Source organism: Onychomys torridus, chromosome 8 (genome assembly GCF_903995425.1).
Source record: "Onychomys torridus chromosome 8, mOncTor1.1, whole genome shotgun sequence".
NCBI lineage: Eukaryota > Metazoa > Chordata > Mammalia > Rodentia > Cricetidae > Onychomys > Onychomys torridus.
Genome location: NC_050450.1, coordinates 68,704,116 through 68,725,475, shown reverse-complemented (window position 1 = coordinate 68,725,475; position 21,360 = coordinate 68,704,116). Strand labels below are relative to the sequence as shown.

General features: G+C 44.2%; 1 protein-coding gene across 1 annotated transcript; it reads left to right on the top strand.

Annotated features, from left to right (window-relative positions):
* The first annotated feature begins 1,451 nt into the window (after positions 1–1,451).
* Positions 1,452–20,779, top strand: C8H17orf75 (chromosome 8 C17orf75 homolog). Its single transcript, XM_036198337.1, has 10 exons — positions 1,452–1,647; positions 2,671–2,751; positions 5,850–5,975; positions 7,466–7,609; positions 8,165–8,222; positions 11,817–11,936; positions 14,519–14,583; positions 14,705–14,844; positions 18,492–18,595; positions 19,849–20,779. Exons 1-10 carry the CDS (start codon positions 1,508–1,510, stop codon positions 20,053–20,055), a joined length of 1,185 nt encoding a protein of 394 aa, XP_036054230.1. The 5' UTR covers positions 1,452–1,507; the 3' UTR covers positions 20,056–20,779.
* The last annotated feature ends 581 nt before the right edge of the window (positions 20,780–21,360 follow it).

The following is a 21,360-nucleotide window of genomic DNA, read 5'->3' as shown; positions in this document are numbered from 1 at the left end:
AATATGTAAAACACCTCATTGCCTGGTTAAAGAAGCCATCTTTGTCCAGTAGAAGATCCTCCTTTACCTATTTTCTTTTGGGAATATAAAAGTTCGTGCAATCTGCGGGGCAGTGGTGGCACACGCCTTTAATCCCAGCCTGGTCTACAGAATAAGATCCAGGACAGGCTCCAAAGCTACACAGAGAAACAGAGAAACCTTGTCTCAAAAAAAAAAAAAGAATTTGTGTGTGTGTGTGTGTGTGTGTGTGTGTGTGTGTGTGTAATAGTCTCCCTGCAAGCCACACGGGTGACCTACTCATTTAATTTTTATGTAATCAGCTAAAAAAAAAGTTTCTATGTATGGATTCTAAACGTTTTGTTGTGTTTAGAAAGCACTCCTTAAATTCAAGAATTTATTTCTTTGTTTGTTTGAGACAGGGTTTTGTTTGTGTAACAGTCCTGGCTGTCTTGGAACTAGCTCTGTAGACAAGGATGGCTTTGAACTCCACGTGCCTCTGCCTCTGCCTTCCTAGTGCTGGGATTAAAGGCATAAACCACCACCACCCACCTTAATTCAAGAATTTAAAACTCTCTCTCACACTGCATTTTAAATTAATGTATTATTATTATTATTATTATTATTATTTAATTTTTTTTTTTTTTTTAGTTTATTTTTGTTTTTTTCGAGACAGGGTTTCTCTGTAGCTTTTGGAGCCTGTCCTGGACTAGCTCTGTAGACCAGGCTGGCCTCGAACTCACAGAGATCCACTTGCCTCTGCCTCCCGAGTGCTGGGATTACAGGCTTATGCCACCACCGCCTGGCAATTTCTTATTATTATTAAATTCATATATTATTGTTATTATTATTATTATTATTATTATTATTATTATTATTATTATTAGTTTTTTGAGACAGGGTTTGTCTGGCTGTCCTGGGACTTGCTCTGTAGATAAGGCTGGCCTCGATTTCAGAGATCTGCCAGCTTCTGCCTTCAGGGTGCTCAGTTTAAAGGAGTGCACCACCATCTTCTGGCATCTTGTCTTAATTTCATTTTATTTTTGAGGCAGGGTCTCACTGTGTAGTTCTGACTGGCCTTGAACGCGGTTTGTAAACCAGGGAGGCCTCGAGCTCACAGAAATCCTCCTGCCTCTGCCTCTAGAGTGCTAAGGATTAAAGGGGTGCTCCTCCAGGTCTGGCTAAATCCTTCATCAAACTGTTATATGCACGTCTTACTTGCACACAGAAAGAAGGCAGTGGAGCAGCTGTATCATCTTCAGCACATACTGCCTCCTTGATGCGTCAATTGGTGGAGGAAAGTCGGTTAAAAAGAAATAGTAAGGAGTTCTCAGAGAGCCCCCCAGAGAAGAGCCGGTCTCTCCAAATGGGCTTTCTTGCCGGAGACTCAGAAAGCCAACGGAACTCAGATGTACGAGGCCGGGGAGGAGGTCGAGCCGGCGCACAGAGGGCCGCCCAGCTGCGGGGGAATGGTTTGACGGGGACACAGGGCCGCGAGGAGGTTGCCGCGATGCTCCCGTCTTTGCAGGAATCGCTGGATGGGGATGAAAAGGAGCTGGAGAGCAGCGAGGAGGGTGGCTCTGCGGAGGAGCGGAGACTCGAGCCGCCACCGAGCAGACACTATTGCCTGTACAGCTACTGCGGAAGCAGGTGCCCGCATCCTGCCCGCTGCGCCCGCGGCCCCGCCGCCCAGCCTTGCACCCCGAAGCCCCCACTCGCCATCTCCTCTCCCAGCCAAGGTCTCTGGCCCAATGGGCCCTCCTGGCCTCAGTCGGTTCTTCAAGGCTCGTCTGGGCTTTTATGCCCTGCACTCCCAAGCCTTCTGCCCTCTTTTAGCCTGTCACCGCAGCCCCTGACATTTATTCAGCGCATTCCTTCAGTGTCTGTCCTCTGCCCTCGGTGGCTATTCCCAATTGCCTTCATTTCTACTACACACTTTCATCCCTGTCCTCTAGTTTTCTCCTTTCTTGCTGCCTTTCTCTCCCCTGCCTACTCACTGCTGACTTTCCAGGAGCCCTTGTGGCCCTGGAATTTTTAAGGTGTGTTTTATATTTTTAATTATGTGTGTGGGTAATCGCACGTGCATGCAGGTGCCCACTGAGGCCAGAGGCATCAGATACACCTAGAACTTGAGTTATAATTGATTGTACGGTGCCCTAAGTGGATATTGGGAACTAAATTTGAATCCTTCCCCAAGAGTAGTGAGCGCTCTTAACCGCTGAAATATCTCTCCAGGCCTTGTTTGTTTTTTTTATTTTAATTAACTAATTTTTCTTAATTAAAAAAACTATGTGCATTTGTATTTTGCTTGCATGTATGTCTGTGTGAGAGTGGTTGAGCCCCTGGAACAGGGGTTACAGACAATTGTGAGCTGCCATGTGGGTACTAGGAATTGAACCCAAGTCCTCTGGAAGAGCAGCCAATGCTCTTAACGGCTGATCCATCGTCTCTCTAGCCCATAATTGGTTTGTAAAGAGGAATTTCTTCGAACTTTCCAGACATTAGGTCTTTTCTGCATTTATTAAGTGCGCTGGAGAGGAAGGGGCTCTTGTTGGCACTCTTTCACGGGGTCTCTTCGTCTTGCAGCATGGTAGTTGACCCCTTGCTTTTGCCCGGCTTACGATTGCTGGATACTCTGATTGACAGCATTGTTCATTGTGTTGCATCTTGCAGATTGACCCAGCATCGAGGGGATAGCGATGATGGACGTTCAAGTGGCCCAAATGCAGAAACTCCCTCTGCTGATGATTTCAGGTAAAAACAGTTAGGCATAATTCACTCAGGGGCTTTCATGATCTGTGCTTATCTGTAGATATCCGTGGGTATCCTGTGGCTACAGCAGCGCTTGCTCTGAGTCAGTCATCAGCCCCTCCTATCCTCTAGGAACCTCTTCTGATTCTCCCCTCTTTGGCTCGTTCACTCAAGGCAGGGCTGATGCAAATACTGATAACGCCCCTGCTATTATCCAGGTAGAATTCTTTTGAGTTTCTTGATTGGAACTCCAGTAAAAATTCAACATAATATTTTTTTTAATCAAGATTTATATTTAAGAATAAAGTGGAGGGGGTAGGGGTAGGCCAGGAGCACATGCCTTGATTCTAGCACTCAGGAGGCAGAGGCAGATGGATCTCTGAGATTGAGGACAGTCTGGTCTACAGATCGAGTTCGAGAATAGTCAGGACTATACAGAGAAACTCTGTGTCAACAAAACAAAACAATTAAATAAAAACAACAGCCAAACGTGGTGGCATTCACCTGTAATTCCAGCACTTGGGAGGTGGAATGCAAGAAGATCAGGAGTTTGGTGTCAGGCTGGGGAGATCAGTGTCAGGTTCAGTCTATAAAGTGTATGAGGACCTAACTTCAATTCCCAGAATCCAGGTAAAAGCTGAATAGAGTGGTGTACTTGAAATCCCAGCCCAGGGTAGGCAGAGAGAGGAGGATCCCTGGATCTTCTTAGCCAGCTAGTCTAGCCTAAATCCACAAGCCCCAGATCCCAGTGAGAGACCCTGCCTCAAAAAAGGTAGACAGCATCTGAGGAACAGGTTAACTTCTAGCCCCTATTAGTATGCGCACATGCATACACAAATGTCCCCCTGCACACACATGAATATGGATATTCATGTACACACACACTTGAAAATAGTTGTAGGTCATCCTCAGTTACACTGTGAGTTTGAAACAGACTGAGCTACATGACACTCTTATCTTTAAAAAAAAAAAAAAATGGGGTTGGAAAAATGGCTCAGTGGTTAAGGGAACTGGCTGCTCTTCCAGATTCAGTGTGCAGCACCCACCTGGTGGCTCACGACCATATATACCTCAAATTCCGGGAAGCTGATGCCCTCCTCTGGCCTCCACAGACACCAAGCACACATGTGTTGCACAAACATGCAGACATAACAGCCCTACACATAAAATAATAAAACAGAAAGAGAGAGAGAGAGAGAGAGAGAGAGAGAGAGAGAGAGGTGAGAGACATGGCTCAGTGGTAAGAGCACATACTACTTTCCAGAGGACCCAGGTTAGGTGGCTTACAACCACCTCTAACTCCAGATCCAGATTATCTGACACTCTCTCTTTTTTTTTTTTTTTTTTTTTGCCAGAGCTGAGGATCGAACCCAGGGCCTTGTGCTTGCTAGGCAAGCGCTCTACCACTGAGCTAAATCCCCAACCCCCGACACTCTCTTTAGGACTCTGAGGCCACCCAAACACATATGGCATACACTTATACAGACACACGGTCATACATACACATACACTTAAATAGAAATAGCAATAAACCTTTTAAAAAATTCTAAAACATCAACAATAAGCAAACAGAAACCCACCAAAATAAGTCCAGTGAAATGTCGCATCAGGTGAAGGCACCTGCTGTCATGCCTGATTGAATTTGACATGCTGTTGAATTTGTTATGCAGAATTCATAAAGTGGAAGGAGAAAACTCACATGGATCTGTTTGCCTCCCAATTGCTGGGACTAAAGATTTATGCCACTATGCCAGGGGAGATAACCATCTTTTTTTTTTGTTTGGTTTTTTGTTTTTTTGTTTGTTTGTTTGTTTTGAGACAGGGTTTCTCTGTGTAGCTTTTGCGTCTTTCCTGGAACTCGCTTTGTAGACCAGGCCATATTTAAGGTTAATTTGGCTGAATTTCAGAATTTTCAGTCTGTGGTTTTTTGACCCTGTTGCCTGAGAGCCTGTGGCAACACAGGAGTTCATGGCAGGAGCGTATGGCAGAAGAGCTTGTGAACCTCATGGCAGCTAGGAAGAAAGGGAAAACAGGAGAGAGGCAGGCAAGCTTCCAGCCAGTTGGCCAACCAGTTAGGGTTCCTATACGTTGTTAAGGTCATACTTCAGTAACTTAATGTCCTCTTAAAAGGTTCTAATACTTCCACTACCACTATGGTCTGGAAGCCTTTTGGGGGACATTCCAAATCTAAACAATAACACTCACCAACAGGGGTCCTCAAGTAGACAGCATTCCTAAGAGAGACCCTAAAATCGGTATGGCAATACACAGCTGTGATCCCAGCACTTAAGAGAGTGCAGCAAGTTTGAGGTTAACCTAGGCTATGTAATTAGTTCAAGACCAGCCTGGGTGTCAGGTCTCTAAGTTTGAGGCCAGTCTGGTCTATAGAACAAGTTTCAGGACAGCCAGGCTTAGGCAGTAAAGGACAGAAAGCTGGTAAAGATCTAATAGAACAAGGGAGGGGCCATATTCCAGCCCCAGCAAGCAGCAAAACTTGGCAGCTGTGGCCACGTGGCTCTGGCTTCAGAGTTAAGGATAGCAGTAACAGATTATGGAATTTGCCTCTGTGCCTAAAGAAAGCCGCTGAGGCCAGGCATATGTCAGGGGTGTCCATGAATGGAGGCCTAGAAAGACATTGCATGAAGCTGTGAAGCTGAAGCCTGGATTGCCTTGGAGACCCTAAGATGTTGGAGACGCCAAAGTTGTGGGATACCTACCTAGGAAAACTGCTAACAGGGAGTGAAACCAGCCCAAGAGCAAGAAGTGTGTTGTAGTCAACGAAGCTGAAATGAGGTGAAGATCTGATGAACATTTTGACATCAGACACAGAGATGCAGAGTTTGGAGTTTGCCCAGCTCATTTTTGGTCTTGCATTGGTCCAGTATTTCCTTGCTATGCTCCTTTCCTTTGTTTTAGATTGGTAATGTGCATCCTGTGCCATTATATGTTGGAAGTATGTGAAAAAAAAAAAAAGACCAGCCTGGGCTACATAGGGATGCTGTTGAGGGAGAGACTGAGGCCCTGGCTTTGGTACATTATATGTGATTTATGGGTGTGTGTGTGTCCTCCTGGTAAGGAATATGTGTCTTTCATTTGTCAAGCCTCTCCTTGGTGGATACTAATCTACCATCGGAAGTGGAGCCAGAGCTGCGCAGTTTCATTGCTAAGCGTCTTTCCAAGGGAGCGTTCTTTGAAGGGCTGGGTAATGTTGCATCTGTAGAGCTGAGGTAAGTATAAAATGTGCTGTCTCCTGTGTTTTTGATTTCCGAGCTAAACATGAGAAGTGTGGAGAAACTCAAAAAGATCTAGACCTGCAGAAAACATCCTTGTTTTCTGTTTTCCAGCACCTCCTCCCCTCCTGCCCCCAGCCAGAGTGATGAGTCTCACACATCAATGTTGTGAAATTAGACTGAGTGAGATCCTGGCACGTGGATGTACTGTAGTCTGTTTTATACTTAGACAAAAGATTCCAGAGCTGGAGATAGAGCCCTGATGTACAGCACTTACCTAGTGTGTGCAGAGCTCTCTGTCCTATAGCATCATTTAAAAAAAGTTAATTACTGGGGAGGGGGGGTGGCACATGCCTTTAATCCCAGCCCTTGGGAGGTAGAGTCAGGTAAATCTCTTTGAGTTTGAGGCTAGCCTGGTCTACAGAGCAAGATCCGGGACAGGCACCAAAACTACACAGAAAAACCCTGTTTGGGAAAAAAAAAAAAGGAGTTAATTACCAAAGTGGAAATTGTATGCCCACAGTTTGTAATGTACTTTCACAATTGCTGATTTAGTTCTTCTTACAAAGGGCAGTTATCTTATTTTCCAGTGAGGAAGGAAACAGAGAATTGGAAGCCCAAGGTCACAGGGAAGTCAAGTCACAGGTACCCTGAGCCAAATTCCAACTGTCTTGCCATTACACTCCTTCAGACCACGCATTTGTTCAAATATAGGTTCCCTTACAAGTATGCACCTGTGGCCCAAAGATAAAGCTACTGGATGTGCCTAGCACATCAGCATAGAGCAGCCATGACATGTGAAGGTTTAAAGGATAGGGAACATTCTTATTTTTATGAATGATTATTCTGTGAACAAAGCTGAACTTTGTGTGGATTTTTCTTTAAACAATCTTTAAATTTTTTATTTTATGTGTATGTTGGTTGTTTTGCTTGCATGAATGTCTGTGGCACAAGGTGTGTGCCTGGGGCCTGCAGAGTCCAGAAGAGAGTGTTGGATCTCTTGGAACTGGAGGTACAGATGTTTGTGAGCCACCATGTGCTGGGAATCGAACCTGGGCCTTTTAGAAGAGTAGCCAATGCTTTCTTAATTGCCTAGCCGTCCTCCAACTCCTAGATTTCTCACATGAGACAGCAGAATTTAATGACCCTCTGTTAGAGGCTAGTTTGTGTGTTGAGATAAGGTCTCACCATGTAACCTGACTGGTCTGGAACTCACCATGTAGACCAGGTTGTTCTTGAACACACAGAGATCTGCCTTGCAGGGATTGGTGTGCATCACCACGCCTAGTCTATAGGCTGTTTAGTTAAACCTCACCTGGGTGAACAGTCATGCTCCTCTGCTAAGCTGAGTCAGATGAGGCTGGGAATCTCTGCATGAGTGGGAGATCTGAAAGCGTTAGCAGGTCAAGACCAGGGTTCAGAGCCATCTACAAAGCAAGGAGTGTGAGTACCAGATGCGCCACTTTACCTTTCTCTTTCTTTTCTAGAATTCCAGGGTACCGAGTTGGTTGTTATTACTGCCTTTTCCAACAGGAAAAACTGCTTCCTGAAATAGCAGCAGTGGAACCTGACTATAACCCTTCCGAGTATGTGGTCTGCTTCTTAGGAGGGTCTGAGAAAGGACTGGAACTATATCCTTTCTTTGGTATTTGACGGTATCAGGAGGGAAAACATCGGGAGAAGGAGCTAGTAGCTGACCCTGCCCCCGCCTTCTCCACATCTGAACGTCATCTGTGGTCTTTTGCCTAGGCTTGTTTTGATCCAGTTTGTAGTATTTGAGAGACTCTCTCTCTCTCTCTCTCTCTCTCTCTCTTTTTTCCCCTAGACAGGATCACCCTCTGTAGTCCCGACTAAGCATGGAGCTCACTATGTAGACCAGGCTGGCCTTAAACTTAAAGAGATCCACATATCTCTGACACTGAGTGCTGGAATTAAAGATGTATGCCAACGTGTCCAGCTGAGACCTTATATTTTTCTTTCCTTTTTTTGAGCCAGGGTTTCTCTGTATAGTCCTGGCTGTTCTGAAACTCACTCTGTAGACCAGGCTGGCCTTGATCTCCCTGCCTCTGACTCCCAAGTACTGGGATTAAAGGCCTGTGCCACCACCACCAGCCTGCAACCTTGTATTTCTTGCTGAGAGGTAAAATATTATTTGATCATTCTGTATCTCTTCCTTAAGAACATACTTTCAGGCTTGAATTGGACAAGTATATTCAAGGGCTGAAAAATCACCTGAATTGTGAGGTAAGATGACTGACTTGAGCTTTCTGAGACAAAATGATGAACACACCAGGACTACTGTATTTGTCTGCTCACTGTGCACCCACCAGACCCTTCAGTTCTAAATCCCTCCCTTGTGGGTGTAGATGAACAGTGTGGGACACAAGCAGGGCATGCAGCTGTGTTATAGGTGCTGAAGGTTTCGTGATTCTGCTTTTGATGTGTTGCATTGATGAAAACTTCAATGTGCAGTCTGACTGTGGAAATCCATCCCTGTCATCCCAGGAGGCAGAGCATGAGGCTAGCTTAGCTTTCATAGTGAGTTCCAAGCCAGCCAGAGCTACACAGTACACTCTGTCTCAAAAGGAAAACAAGGAACTAGAGAGGTGGCTCAGTGGTTAAGAACACTGGCTACTCTTCCAGAGGACCCAGGTTCAAGTCCCACTCACATGGTAGCTTACAACTATCTGTAGCTCTAGTTCCAGGGGATCAGACACCATCCTCTGGCCTCTGCAGTCACTATACACATGTGATACACAAACATACATGTAGGCAAAACCCCCGTACATATAAAATGAAATAAATTAAAAACTAAGCACAGCTGGTGAGATGGCTAAAAGGTAAATGTGCCTACCACCAAGTCTGATACCCAGGACTTAGAATATGGAAAGAGAACTGACTTACATGGATTGTTCTCTGACCTTTACATACGTATGGCACATGTATGCATACACACAAAAATAAATGTAAAGACAAACCTATGTAGAATTAGCACAAAGACAAGCCTATGCAGAATTAGCGGCAGTTAATAACACCTGGTGGGGAAGAAGATGCCTTTTATCTCATTTCTCTGCACACAAGATCTGTATTTTGGTTAGCCCTAGTGGTCCGTGCAACCTATGGCATCAGAAATATGCTATGTTGTAGTCTAAGATACCACGTTTTAAAAACATCCCATTTTTATTACTCTTTTATGAATTAGACTTGTCCATATTGACTAATTTATCCAAACCTGTCAAAACTGTGCTCTCAGTTTAGTGTCAGCCACAGCAACAGAGGATTAGACAACCACCAAACTTCTGTGAGAGCCTGTCTGAAAAGACTACACCTTTAGCTTGCAGTAGCTACTAGTCAAGACGTTCATATTACCTATAGTGATAGTTCTTGTACTTACAAGCTACTGCAAGAGGAGAGGAAAGGACAGCAGAGCTGTGAGCCAAGGATTGGATACTGGGGCCCTGGACATCCAGACTGGAGCTCTTCCTATGTGAAGGTTGTCTAGAGAGCCAGATGTGCTCATGGGGCCATGTCTGATAACTGGTGGGCTTCTGTACTTTAATCAGTTCCTTGTATACCTGTGTGTGTGTGTGTGTGTGTGTGTGTGTGTGTGTGTGTGTGTGTGTGTTTTCGAGACAGGGTTTCTCTGTGTAGCTTTGGTGCTTGCTGTCCTGGATCTTGCTCTGTAGCCCAGGTTGGCCTCGAACTCACAGAGATCTGCCTGCCTCTGCTCCCCGAGTGCTGGGATTAAAGACATGCACCATCACCGCCCGGCCCTTGTATCTCTTCCTATTCCCATTCTGAGTATGAACATGCTGACTGCACTCTGTCTGTTCAAACAAAGTCGAGATGAAGAAATCAGAGTATGTAGAGCAGTGGTCCTCTGACTGTGCTTGTGACCGACTCCCTTAACAAAGCTCTATCACAAAAAAAAATCTCCATTACAGTTCATAACAGTAGCAAAATTACAGTTATGAAGTAACAACAAAAATGATTTCATGTTGGGGGTCACCACAACACAAGGAACTGGTTTAATAGGTCGCAGTACTAGGATGGTTAAGAACCACAGTCTTAAAGCATCTCTCCAGTGAGGGTGAAGTACAGGGAACAATTGCATAGAACCTTGTTCCTTCAGTCATAATTCCTCTTTTTGAGACAGGGTCTTGCTCTGTAGTCTGTCTCACAAACCTACTTTGTAGTCGTCCAGGGTAGCCTTGACCTTGAGATACTCCTGTCTCAGTCTGACAAGTGTTGAAACTACCGGTCTGCCACAAGATGCATGGCTCATAACTCATTTTATTGAGTTTATTAGGAGGAAAAAAAATGGCCAGGCAGTGGTGGCACACACCTTTGATCCCAGCACTCTGTAGGCAGAGACAGGAGGGTCTCTTGAGTTCCAGGTCAGCCAGAACTACACTGGTTTTTGTCTTGGAAAACCAAAAAAAGGTGTGGGGGGGGTAGGGAGGGGGGGGACAAAGAAAGTGTGGTGGGCAGTATCTGGGAGGTTTAGAATTGCAGGTTCAAGGCTACACTACATGGCTCAACCTTGTCTCAAAAACAAACAGAAAAGGTACCTGTCCTAGTTTTTGTTTTCCAACCATTAGGAGCATATTGAAGAGGGGGTGGGGGATGGAGAGATGGCTCAGCAGTTAAGAGCACTTGCTGCTCTTCCAGAGGGCCAGAGTGCAGTTCTCAGCACCAAAGTCCATTTGCTCATCACAACCTATAACTCCACTTCCAGAAGATTCAACACCCTCTTCTGGACTCCAGAAGGCTTCCACAAGAACATACATATATATAAACAAAAAATAAATTTTAAAATTGTATTGAAGAAGGGGCTAAGAAGATAGCTTTGAGGACCTGAGTTTGGACCCCCAGTGTCCACATTTAGAACAATCTGGGTGTGGTGACATGCACCTGTAATCCCAGGGTTGAAGTGTAGTGGACAGGCAGATCCCTGTACCTCATTAGCTAGCCAGCCCAGCCAATTCAGTGAGCTCCAAATTCAGTGAAAGACCCTGTCTCAAAAAAATAAGATGGAGGGCTGGAGAGATGGCTCAGCTCTTCCAGTGGTCCTGAGTTGAATTCCCAGCCTGGTGGCTCACAATAATGAGATCTGACACCCTCTTCTGTCTTGCAGGCCATACATGCAGGCAGAATAGAGTATACATAATAAATAAATATTTTTTATTTTTATTTATTTACTTATTTTTGATTTTTCGAGACAGGGTTTCTCTGTGTAGCTTTGTGCCTTTCCTGGGTCTCACTCTGTAGACAAGGGTGGCCTTGAACTCACAAAGATCTGCCTGTCTCTACCTCCTAAGTGTTGGGATTAAAGGCATGCAACACCATCGCCTGGCAATATTTTTTTTTTTTCTTTTTCGAGACAAGGTTTCTCTGTGTAGCTTCGCCTTACCTGGAACTCACTTGGTAACACAGGCTAGCTTTGAACACAGAGATCCGCCTGGCTCTGCCTCCCGAGTGCTGGGATTAAAGGTGTGTGCCACCACCGCCCAGCAAATATTTTTTAAAAGAAAGAAAGATGGGGAAGTTGGAGAGATGGTACCTGCCACCAAGACTGATGACCTGAACAAGTTGCCCCTGATGCAGACACAGACACCATGACACATGTGTCCTCCACCACCACCCACCTCTAAAAATCTAATTTAAAAAATGAAGGTGGAGAGCAGTTGAGGAAGACACCTGATGTCAACCCTGAGCTTACACATACACACAAATACATATACCATGCATACTGCGAAAGAGTATATTGAAGAAAAAAGTCTACTAAGGTAAAGGCTTTTATGACATTAAAACAAATGTCATTCTCTCTCCATCTAGGAAAGGAGCCTGGGGAATGATGTAAAATCCTATCTGAACAGCTGGTATGAGGATGTGGTGTGTCCAATCCAAAGGGTAGTTCTTCTCTTTCAGGAGAAACTGACCTTTCTGCTACATGCTGTAAGTATTGCGCACCAAAGAGCATCTCCAATTAGAATTTCCTCAGCAGACTGTGGATCACTTAAAACATACTCATTTTCGCTAAACATAACTTTTTCATTCCTGAATATTTCTTCAGACTATGCTTGCTGTTTAGGCCACATCTTTTTTTTTTTTTTTTTCAAGACAGGGTTCCTCTGTAGCTTTGGAGCCTGTCCCAGAACTCACTCTGTAGACCAGGCTGGCCTCGAACTCACAGACATCCCCTGGCCCTGCCTCCGGAGTGCTGGGATTAAAGGCGTGTGCCACCACCCACATCTTACTGACTCCTATCTAGAAAGTTTTATTACTAAGGTGGGGTTGAATGTCAGCTGGATCTTTCCATTAACAACTGTGCCTTCCCATCAGGTGTGCTGGTGCATGACGGTACTCCCAGAACTGGGGAGACAGAAGCAGGAGAATAAGGCCAGCCTCAGCTACACAGAGTTTAACACCCACCTGATTTATGTGAGACCCTGTCCCATTAAAAATGCCAGCTGGGTCTTCACAGTAAAAAAAGTAATAATCTTTTCTTTCTAGCCACTTTTTAAAGACAGGGCTCCCTGGGCGGTGGTGGTGCACGCCTTTGATCCCAGCACTCGGGAGGCAGAGGCAGGCAGATCTCTGAGTTTGAGGCCAGCCTCATCTACACAGCAAGTTCCAGGACAGCCAAGGCTATACATGAAACTGTGTCAAAAAAACAAAAATTAATAAATAGAAGGCCTCACTGTTTATTGTAGCATGGCTTAACTTTTTTTTTTTTTTTTTAACAATTTATCTTTATTTTATGTGCATTGGTGTATGTAAGTATGTCTGTGTGAGGGTGTCAGATCTTAGAGATACAGACAGTTGTTAGCTGCCATGTGGGTGCTGGGAATTGAACCCAGGTCCTCTGGTAGAGCAGTTGGTGCTCTTAACCACTGAGCCATCACTCCAGCACCCCCACCTTTTTTTTTTTTTTTTCAATTATTTGGTGTGTATGTAGAGGACAGAGGTCAACTTTTGTGAGTTCTCATCCTCCACCTTTTTTTGGGTGGGTGTGGACTCTCGCTTTGGAGACCAGGCTGGCCTCGGACTCACATCTTCCACCTTCTTTCTGTGTGGCGTACTAACAGGCCCTTGAGCTTTCTGCTGTTTGTCTGTCTCTGCCTCCCATGTCACCGTGAGAGTGTTGGGCTGGGGCGTGCCCCAGATCTGGCTTTTTATGTGGGTTCTGGGGATTGCAGGCTGGCTGGCTGGCTGGAACAGCTAGCTAGCACTTTTACTCAGCTGAGTCATTTCAGCTGACTCCAAACTTTCAATCTTACCTGCCTCAGCTTCTCGAGATCACGGACCTGCCCAGCCACACCTGCTTGTAATAATGACTGTTAGAATTGCCCTTTCCAGAATATCTGAAAAGGAAAACAAAATGCAAAGTGATTTTAACTATATGACAGTGTTTGGTCCCCGCACAAGCCTGATGACTGAGTCCAATCCCCAGATCGCACAAGGTGGCAGGAGAGAACCAAATTCCAGAACTGTGCTGACTTCCACTTGTACTCCTTGACACGTGTTTTTTTTTTTTTTTTTTTTTTTTTGCCAGAGCTGAGGATCGAACCCAGGGCCTTGGGCTTCCTAGGCAAGTGCTCTACCACTGAGCTAAATCCCCAGCCCTCTCCTTAACACTTTTATTCACACACACACACACACACACACACACACACACACACTCCCCCCCCCCCAAGAGATAGATGGATTTGGGGGATAATGTAATAGATAAAGGCACTTGCTGCCAAGCCTGACAACCTGAGTTCATCCCTGGAACCTTCAGGCTGGAAGAGAGCATTGATTTCTGCAAGTTGACCTCTGACCTCCACATGAGTGCCATAGCATGCATGCAGCCTCCATTGAGATAAATAAGTTGGGTTGGGGATTTAGCTCAGTGGTAGAGCGCTTGCCTAGCAAGCCTAAGGCCCTGGGTTCGATCCTCAGCTCAAAAAAAAAAAAAAAAAAAAGTATACACATGATTAAAAAATGTTAAAGTGGTGACACATGCTTATAATTCTAACTCTAGGGAAACTGAGATTGGAGGACCAGGAGGTCCAGGCTAGCCTATGCTGCATAGCAAGACTATCTTCAAATAAGTGGTACTAATTTAAAAAAAAAAAAAAAAAGACAAAAAACAAGCCAGGCAATGGAGGCACACACCTTTAATTCCCAGCATTCAGGCAGATCTCTGAGTTTGAGGCCAGCCTGGCCTACAGAGTGAGTTCCAGGCCAGCTCCAAAGCTACACAGAGAAACCCTGTCTCTCAAAAACAATAAAATAGATAAATAAGTAAGACATCACCAAGCAGGGCTTTAGCTTGTGTAGGCTGTACAAGGTCCTGCCTTAATCTGCAGCAATGGGAAATCAGCTTTGCCTTCAAATATTATAGGCAGCTGCTGAGCAAAAGGTGTGATGGGCCGTGTTCATTCATAACCATGTGTGATCACACGGTGGATGATGCATTGGGAGGGGAATGGTGGGTCAGTGAGGAACAGAGGAGGCATGTATCAAACTGGCTCCCTCTCCCTCTCTCATAGGCTCTAAGTTATACTCCTGTTGAGCTTAAAGAATCCGATGAAAAAACAAAGAGAGACATTAACAGGTAAAGAAAGCTTTCCTCTGGCCAGCGCAACAGCCCCATTTGAACCTCCCACCCCTAGGATGGAATGCATTTCTCCTGTTCTGCAATGCTCTTGGTGGAAAAGGACTTGTATGTGTGACAGGTTTCTGAGTGTGGCCAGTCTCCAGGGACTGATTCATGAAGGCACCATGACATCTCTGTGCATGGCCATGACGGAGGAGCAGCAGCATATGTCTGTGATCATCGACTGTAGTGGCCCCCAGCCTCAGTTCCACAACGCAGGTGAGTCGGAAACAGAGGCAGTGTTGGTGGGACCCCTGCACTGAAAACACGTGACACAGACACGTCCTTCTTGTGCTGAACTAAGCTTACTGAAACCTTAATGCTCCTAGAAACATGGGACTTACGTCGTGCCTAGTAGTCTACTCTGTGTACAAGAAAACTCACTTGTGTACACAGTACTAAATACAAACCACTCATAAAGGCATTTTAAATGTTTTCTTATTTGAAGACAGGTTCTCACTGTATGGTCTAGGTTGGCCTTGAGCTGATAATCTCCCTGCCTAGCTCTCCTAGGATTATAGGTGTGCTTCCTAGAAAAGCTTTTTTTGTTTGTTTGTTTTTGAGAAAGGGTCTCATGTGGACTATATACTGGCCTTGAACTTCTAAATCTTCTACTTCCACCTCTCAAGTGCTGAGATTATAGACATTCATCACTACACCTGGTTTACAGGCATTTTCTCCTTTGGGGATTTTTTTTGTTGTTATTTTGTTTTTCCAGACAGTTTCTGTGTAGCCCTGACTGTCCTGGGGGCTCACTGTGTAGATCAGGCTAGCCTCAAACTCACAGAGATCTGCCTGGCTGTGCCTCCCAAGTGCTGAGATTAAAGGCATGTGTCACTGCCACCAGCTTTTTTTTGGTTTCTCTGTGTAACAGCCCTGGCTGTCCTGAAACTTGATTTGTAGACCAGGCTGGGCTTGAACTCACAAATATCTGCTTGCTTTTGCCTTCAAGTGCTGGAATCAAAGGCATGCACCACTATTACCCAGTTAAATTATTTATCTATTTATTTATTTATTTTGGCATTTTCTTTTTGTTTGTTTGTTTTTCAAGATAGGGTTTCTCTGTGTAGCTTTGGAGCCTGTCCTGGAACTCACTCTATAGACCTGGCTGACCTCCTGAATGCTGGGATTAAAGGCTTGTACCACCACCTCCACCTCCACCACCACCACCACCACCACCACCCCGGCTTGGCATTTTCTTAAGAAAATTTTTTTTTTTTTTTTTTTTTTTTTTTGGTGGTGGTGGTTGTTTTTCGAGACAGGGTTTCTCTATGTAACAGCTCTAGTTGTCATGGAACTCACTTGTAGACCAGGCTGGTCCCAACTCAGAGACCTACCTGCCTCTGCCTCCCAAGTGCTGGGATTAAAGACATGCACCACCACACCTGACCAAGAAAATCTTTGGAGTGTGTGTCTGTGTGACTGAGTGCAGGTACATGTGTACCCTAGCACACATAGGGGGAATCACAGGACAACATTGGGTATCAGTCCTCACCAAACAAGATAGGTTTTTTTTTGGCTGCTCTATATGTCAGTCTAGGGTTGGGGATTTAGCTCAGTGGTAGAGTGCTTGCCTAGCAAGTACAAGGGTTCGATCCTTAGCTAAAAAAAAAAAAAAAAAAAAAAAAAAGCCCTAAACTATATGTCAGTCTAGCTGGCCCTCAAAGCTCTAGAGATTTTCCTCTCTATGCCTTCCATCTTAACATAGGAACAGCGGGATTTCAGATTCACACTCTGCATGTGGCTTCATGTGTGTGTGGAGATCTGATCTCAGGACCTTATGCTGTCATGGAAAGTGCTTTATCCATCGAACCACCTCCCCAGCCCTAAAAGCATTGTTAAACATGTATTTGTTTAGTTGTTATTGTTGTTGTTGTTTTCCAAGAGAGAGTTTACTGTGTAGCCCCAGCAGCCCTGGAACTTTCTCTGTAGACCAGGCTGGCGTCAAATTCAGAGATTCACCTGCCTCTGCCTCCTGAGTGCTAAAGACATGTACCAACACACCCTGCTTCTAAAGGCATTTTTTTTATATAACAAATTGGAAGCAACTTAAATGTTTAACAATAAGAAATCAATAAACTGGGCTCGAGAGATGGCTCAAAGGTAAGAGAATTGGCAGCTCTTCCAGAGGTCCTGAGTTCAATTCCCAGCAACCACATAGTGGCTCACAACCGTCTGTAATGAGATCTGGTGCCCTCTTCTGGTGTGCAGGTATACATGCAGGCAGAATGCTGTATATGTAATAAATAAATAAATCTTAAAAAAAAAATTTAAAAAATCAATAAATTGCTAATTCACACAATGGAATATCGAGCGGCTAAAGTCAAACTAGAATACATGTTAATATGTCTCTGAAACATCCTGTTTAGTGAAACAGCCGCTAAGAAAAACACTCAAAGCTCTACCATATACAAAGCATTCATCCTAAGGTAAAGGTAGCTAGCTAGCCAAAGCTTAAAGCATATATAGGAATGGTAGTCTTTCTGCTGGGACAGTGGGAAATGTGATGGTGGGGCTTCAGCTGCTTGGGCATTTCTTACCATGTGGTAAGCTTAATTTATTTCTTAAGTTGCAAGGGAAGTTTTAAATAATTAATTATAAATTTATTATTTATTTATTTATTTTTGTTTTTTTTCGAGACAGGGTTTCTCTGTGTAGCTTTGCGCCTTTCCTGGATCTCGCTCTGTAGCCCAGGCTGGCCTCGAACTCACAGAGATCCACCTGCCTCTGCCTCCCGAATGCTGGGATGAAAGGCATGCGCTGCCACCGCCCGGCTTATAAATGTCTTTATAAAGAAATTTATAGTGCTGGGTGGGAGTGGTGCATGCCTTTAATCCCAGCACTTGGAAGGGAGAGACAGGCGGATCTCTGTGAGTTCAAGGCCAGCCTGGGCTACAGAGTGAGTTCTAGGAAAGATACAAAGCTACACAGAGAAACCCTGTCTCGAAAAACTTAAAAAAAAAAAAAAAAAGAAAGAAAGAAAAGAAATTTATGTGCCAGGCAGTGGTAGTTCATTCCTTTATTTCCAGCACTCAGGAGGCAGAGGCAGGTAGATCTCAGTGAGTTCAAGGCCAGCTTGGTCTACAGGGTGAGTTCTAGGACACTCAAGGCTACACAGAGAAACCCTGTCTCAAAAAAGAAAAGAAAAGAAAAATTCATGTGCAAGGACTGGATAGATGACTGTGGTTAATAGCATATGCTGTTCTTTCAAGTGGTGGTGGCATATACCTTTAATCCCAGCAGTCAAGAGGCAGAGCCAGGCGGATCTCTGAGTTTGAGGCCAGCCTGGTCTACAGAGCAAGATCCAGGACAGGCACCAAAACTACACAGAGAAACCCTGTCTCAAAACACCCCCCTCCCCAAGAAAGAAAGAAAGAAAGAAAGGAAAGAAGGAAAGGAAAGGAAAGGAAAGAAGGAAAGGAAAGGAAAGGAAAAAAAGAAAGAGAGAGAGAGAGAGAGAGAGAAAGAAAGAAAGAAAGAAAGAAAGAAAGAAAGAAAGAAAAAAAAGAAAGAGTTCAGTTCCCAGCACTCATGTTGAGGGATCCAACAGTTCAGACCTCCTGGGGCACCTGTACTCATAATTGAAAATAATAAAAGTAAAATCAAGCTGGGTGGTGGTGGCGCACACCTTTAATCACAGCACTTGGGAGGCAGAGCCTGGCGGATCTCTGAGTTTGAGGCCAGCCTGTGCTACAGAGTGAGTTCCAGGAAAGATACAAAGTTACACAGAGAAACCCTGTCTCGGAAAAAACAAAAACAAAAACCCCCCAAAAAACAAAAACAACAACAACAAAAAAGTAAAATCTTTTAAAACTGATATACATGTGCTTTGTGGTACTTAATTTTGTTTATTTACTGTTGCTTAGGAAGCAACCGTTTCTGTGAAGACTGGATGCAGGCTTTCTTACATGGTGCTGAAGCGGGTAACCCTTTTCTTTTCAGACAAGTCCTGGAGAACTTTAAACTAAAGGTAAGCCACACACAGTGTATCTGTTCTGAATCTGATTACTGGGGGTGATTGGCTTTTCCAGTCACAGTGTTCTTTAAATGGAGCATCCACAGCACTAGAGTCACCGAAGGCACCTGCTTACCATCCAGCAGCATTGCATGCATGCAATTTCATTTGCAATACTTTGTGGTGAATTGCTGGCTTATATTTAGGGTTGATGAGTATCAGTTGCAATACACAACAAATGATTTCAAATTCTGGTAGATGAGTGCTGTCACCTTAGGAGATTTTTAATGTTTTTAAGAATTTTTTTGATATTTTGGGATAGGGTTTCATAGGGTTTCTCTGTGTAAAAGCCTCAGCTGTCCTGGAACTCGATTTATAGAGCAGGATGGCCTTGAAGTCAGAGAGATAAAGGCGTGTGCCACCAAGGCTTGGCAGGAGACGTTGAAATGTCTTTTTTTTTTTTTTTTAATTTATTTTATTTATTTTTATTATGTATACAGTGTTCTGCTGACATGCATGCTTGCAGGCCAGAAGAGGGCACCAGATCACATTACAGATGGTTGTGAGCCATCATGTGGTTGCTGGGAATTGAACTCAGGACATCTGGAAGAACAGCCAGTGCTCTTAACTGCTGAGCCATCTCTCCAGCCCTTGAAAAGTCTTTTTAAATGTGAGATTCTGCTGGGCGGTGGTGGTGCACGCCTTTAATCCCAGCACTTGGGAGGCAGAGGCAGGTGGATTTCTGTGAGTTCAAGGCCAGCCTGGTCTACAAAGTGAGTTCTAGGAAAGGCACAAAACTACACAGAGAAACCCTGCCTCAAACTCCCCCACCCCACCCCCTGCAAAAAAAAAAAAAAAGGAGTGAGATTCTGTTACACCAAAGGCAAAGCATACTAGCAATAGGAATAATGGAATAACAGGGTGTTTTTTAAAAGCCCAACATTCAGGGTTGGGGATTTAGCTCAGCGGTAGAGCGTTTGCCTAGCAAGTGCAAGGCCCAGGGTTTGATCCTCAGCTCCAAAGAAAAAGAAAAAGCCCAACATTCGCAGGGTGTGTGGTTGCACCCCTTTAATCTCAGCAATGGGAGGCAGAGGCAGGCAAACCCTCTGTGAGTTTGAGGCCAGCTGGGGCTACATAGTGAGACCCTATCTCACAACAAAATAAAACAAAAGCCAACCTTGTCAACATACCCTGAGTGTCAGCTTGAGGGGGCATTCTTCAAGCCTCATTATCTCACTAAACAGATTAACTGGGTAATCTTTTCCTAGGCCATCCAAGACACAAACAATTTGAAGAGATTTATCCGACAGGCAGAGATGAATCATTATGCTTTGTTTAAATGTTACATGTTCCTTAAGAACTGTGGCAGTGGAGATATCCTTTTGAAGATTGTTAAAGTGGAACATGAAGAAATGCCCGAAGCCAAAAGTGTGGTGGCGGTCCTTGAAGAGTTCATGAGAGAAGCCCTGGACTGAGGCTTGGGTCATGACATGTGGGTCATGACATGTGGGTCATGACATGTACTGAGGCTGTGTGTGGGGAACTAGCTGTCATCGTTTATAGGATTGCACTGCTCCTAAGATGGCTGGAAATACCCAGGTTCTTTCTTCCTTTTGTACTTTTTGTTTAACTTAATTAAACACAAAAATCCAAGGATTATCATCACAGAGTCCTAGGCAGATAGTGTGTATTACAGTTGTAGAGTTTTGCTACATTGCTAGTCTCATAAATTGTAAGTTTCAAACATGTGCTGCCTAAAAAGCTTTGGAGGTAATTTTTGCCTTCTCAGGAGCTTCCTGGAATATTTATCAGGTTTTTCTCCTCCTCAAAAAAAAAAGGACCTCCTTCTCAATAGACTGTAGAATTTTTTGAACTATATGATCGCAGTGAGATGTGATGACACATGCCTGTAATCCCAGCGACTCAGGAGATTGAGGCAAGAGGTTTTAAGTTCCAGGTCAGCTTGAGCTACAAAGTAAGTTGTGTCCAGTTTGGACTACACAGCAATCCTCATCATCACGCTGGTCTTACGAGCACCACCATACTGTTTCAAAGACAGATCTGTTTATCCTGTGGGTGCCTGATACAGACCAATAGCTGGCGTGAATGATGAAACCTCCTTTTTAAAGCCAGCATGAAAATAAATCATGGGGGGTTGGGGGTTTAGCTCAGTGGTAGAGTGCTTGCCTAGCAATCAAAAGGCCCTGGGTTCGATCCTCAGCTCCACAAAAAAAATAAATAAATAAACAAATAAATAAATAAATAAATCATGAGTGTATAAGAGTTTAAAAATGAGCCAGGTGGTGATGGCACACTCCTTTAATCCCAGCACTCAGAAGGCAGAAGCAGGTGGATCTCTGTAGCAGTTGGCACACATGTAATTTGCAGACATATATGCAGGAAAACACACATAAAATTATCTAAAAACCAAAAAAATCAAAGAAAAAACTGGATGTACTAGCTTCAGTATGGAAGTCTCTTAGATGAAAAGCTATTGCAGAAATGGCCACATCATTTACAAGGAGTTATCTGCCAGAAGCCTGTATTTTCTTCCTTTTTTATTTATTTCTTTTTTTAAGATGAAAATGCTGGGGTTCTTTTTTTTTTTTTTTTTGAGCTGAGGATCGAACCCAGGGCCTCTACCACTGAGCTAAATCCCCAACCCTGGGGTTCTTAAACAGTATTAAGTGAAAAACAAAACAAAGCAGGAAACACAATATATATCCTTTCTAAGCAAATATAAGAATGTAAACTGGCCGGCGATGGTGGCACATGCCTGT

Excerpts from the sequence above, each read along its gene's own strand:
- C8H17orf75 (XM_036198337.1), top strand. The coding sequence starts at position 1,508 with ATGCTCCCGTCTTTGCAGGAATCGCTGGATGGGGATGAAAAGGAGCTG. Across the intron at positions 2,752-5,849 it reads CCCTCTGCTGATGATTTCAG|CCTCTCCTTGGTGGATACTA; the intron begins GTAAAAACAGTT and ends TCATTTGTCAAG. Across the intron at positions 14,845-18,491 it reads GCCTCAGTTCCACAACGCAG|GAAGCAACCGTTTCTGTGAA; the intron begins GTGAGTCGGAAA and ends ACTGTTGCTTAG.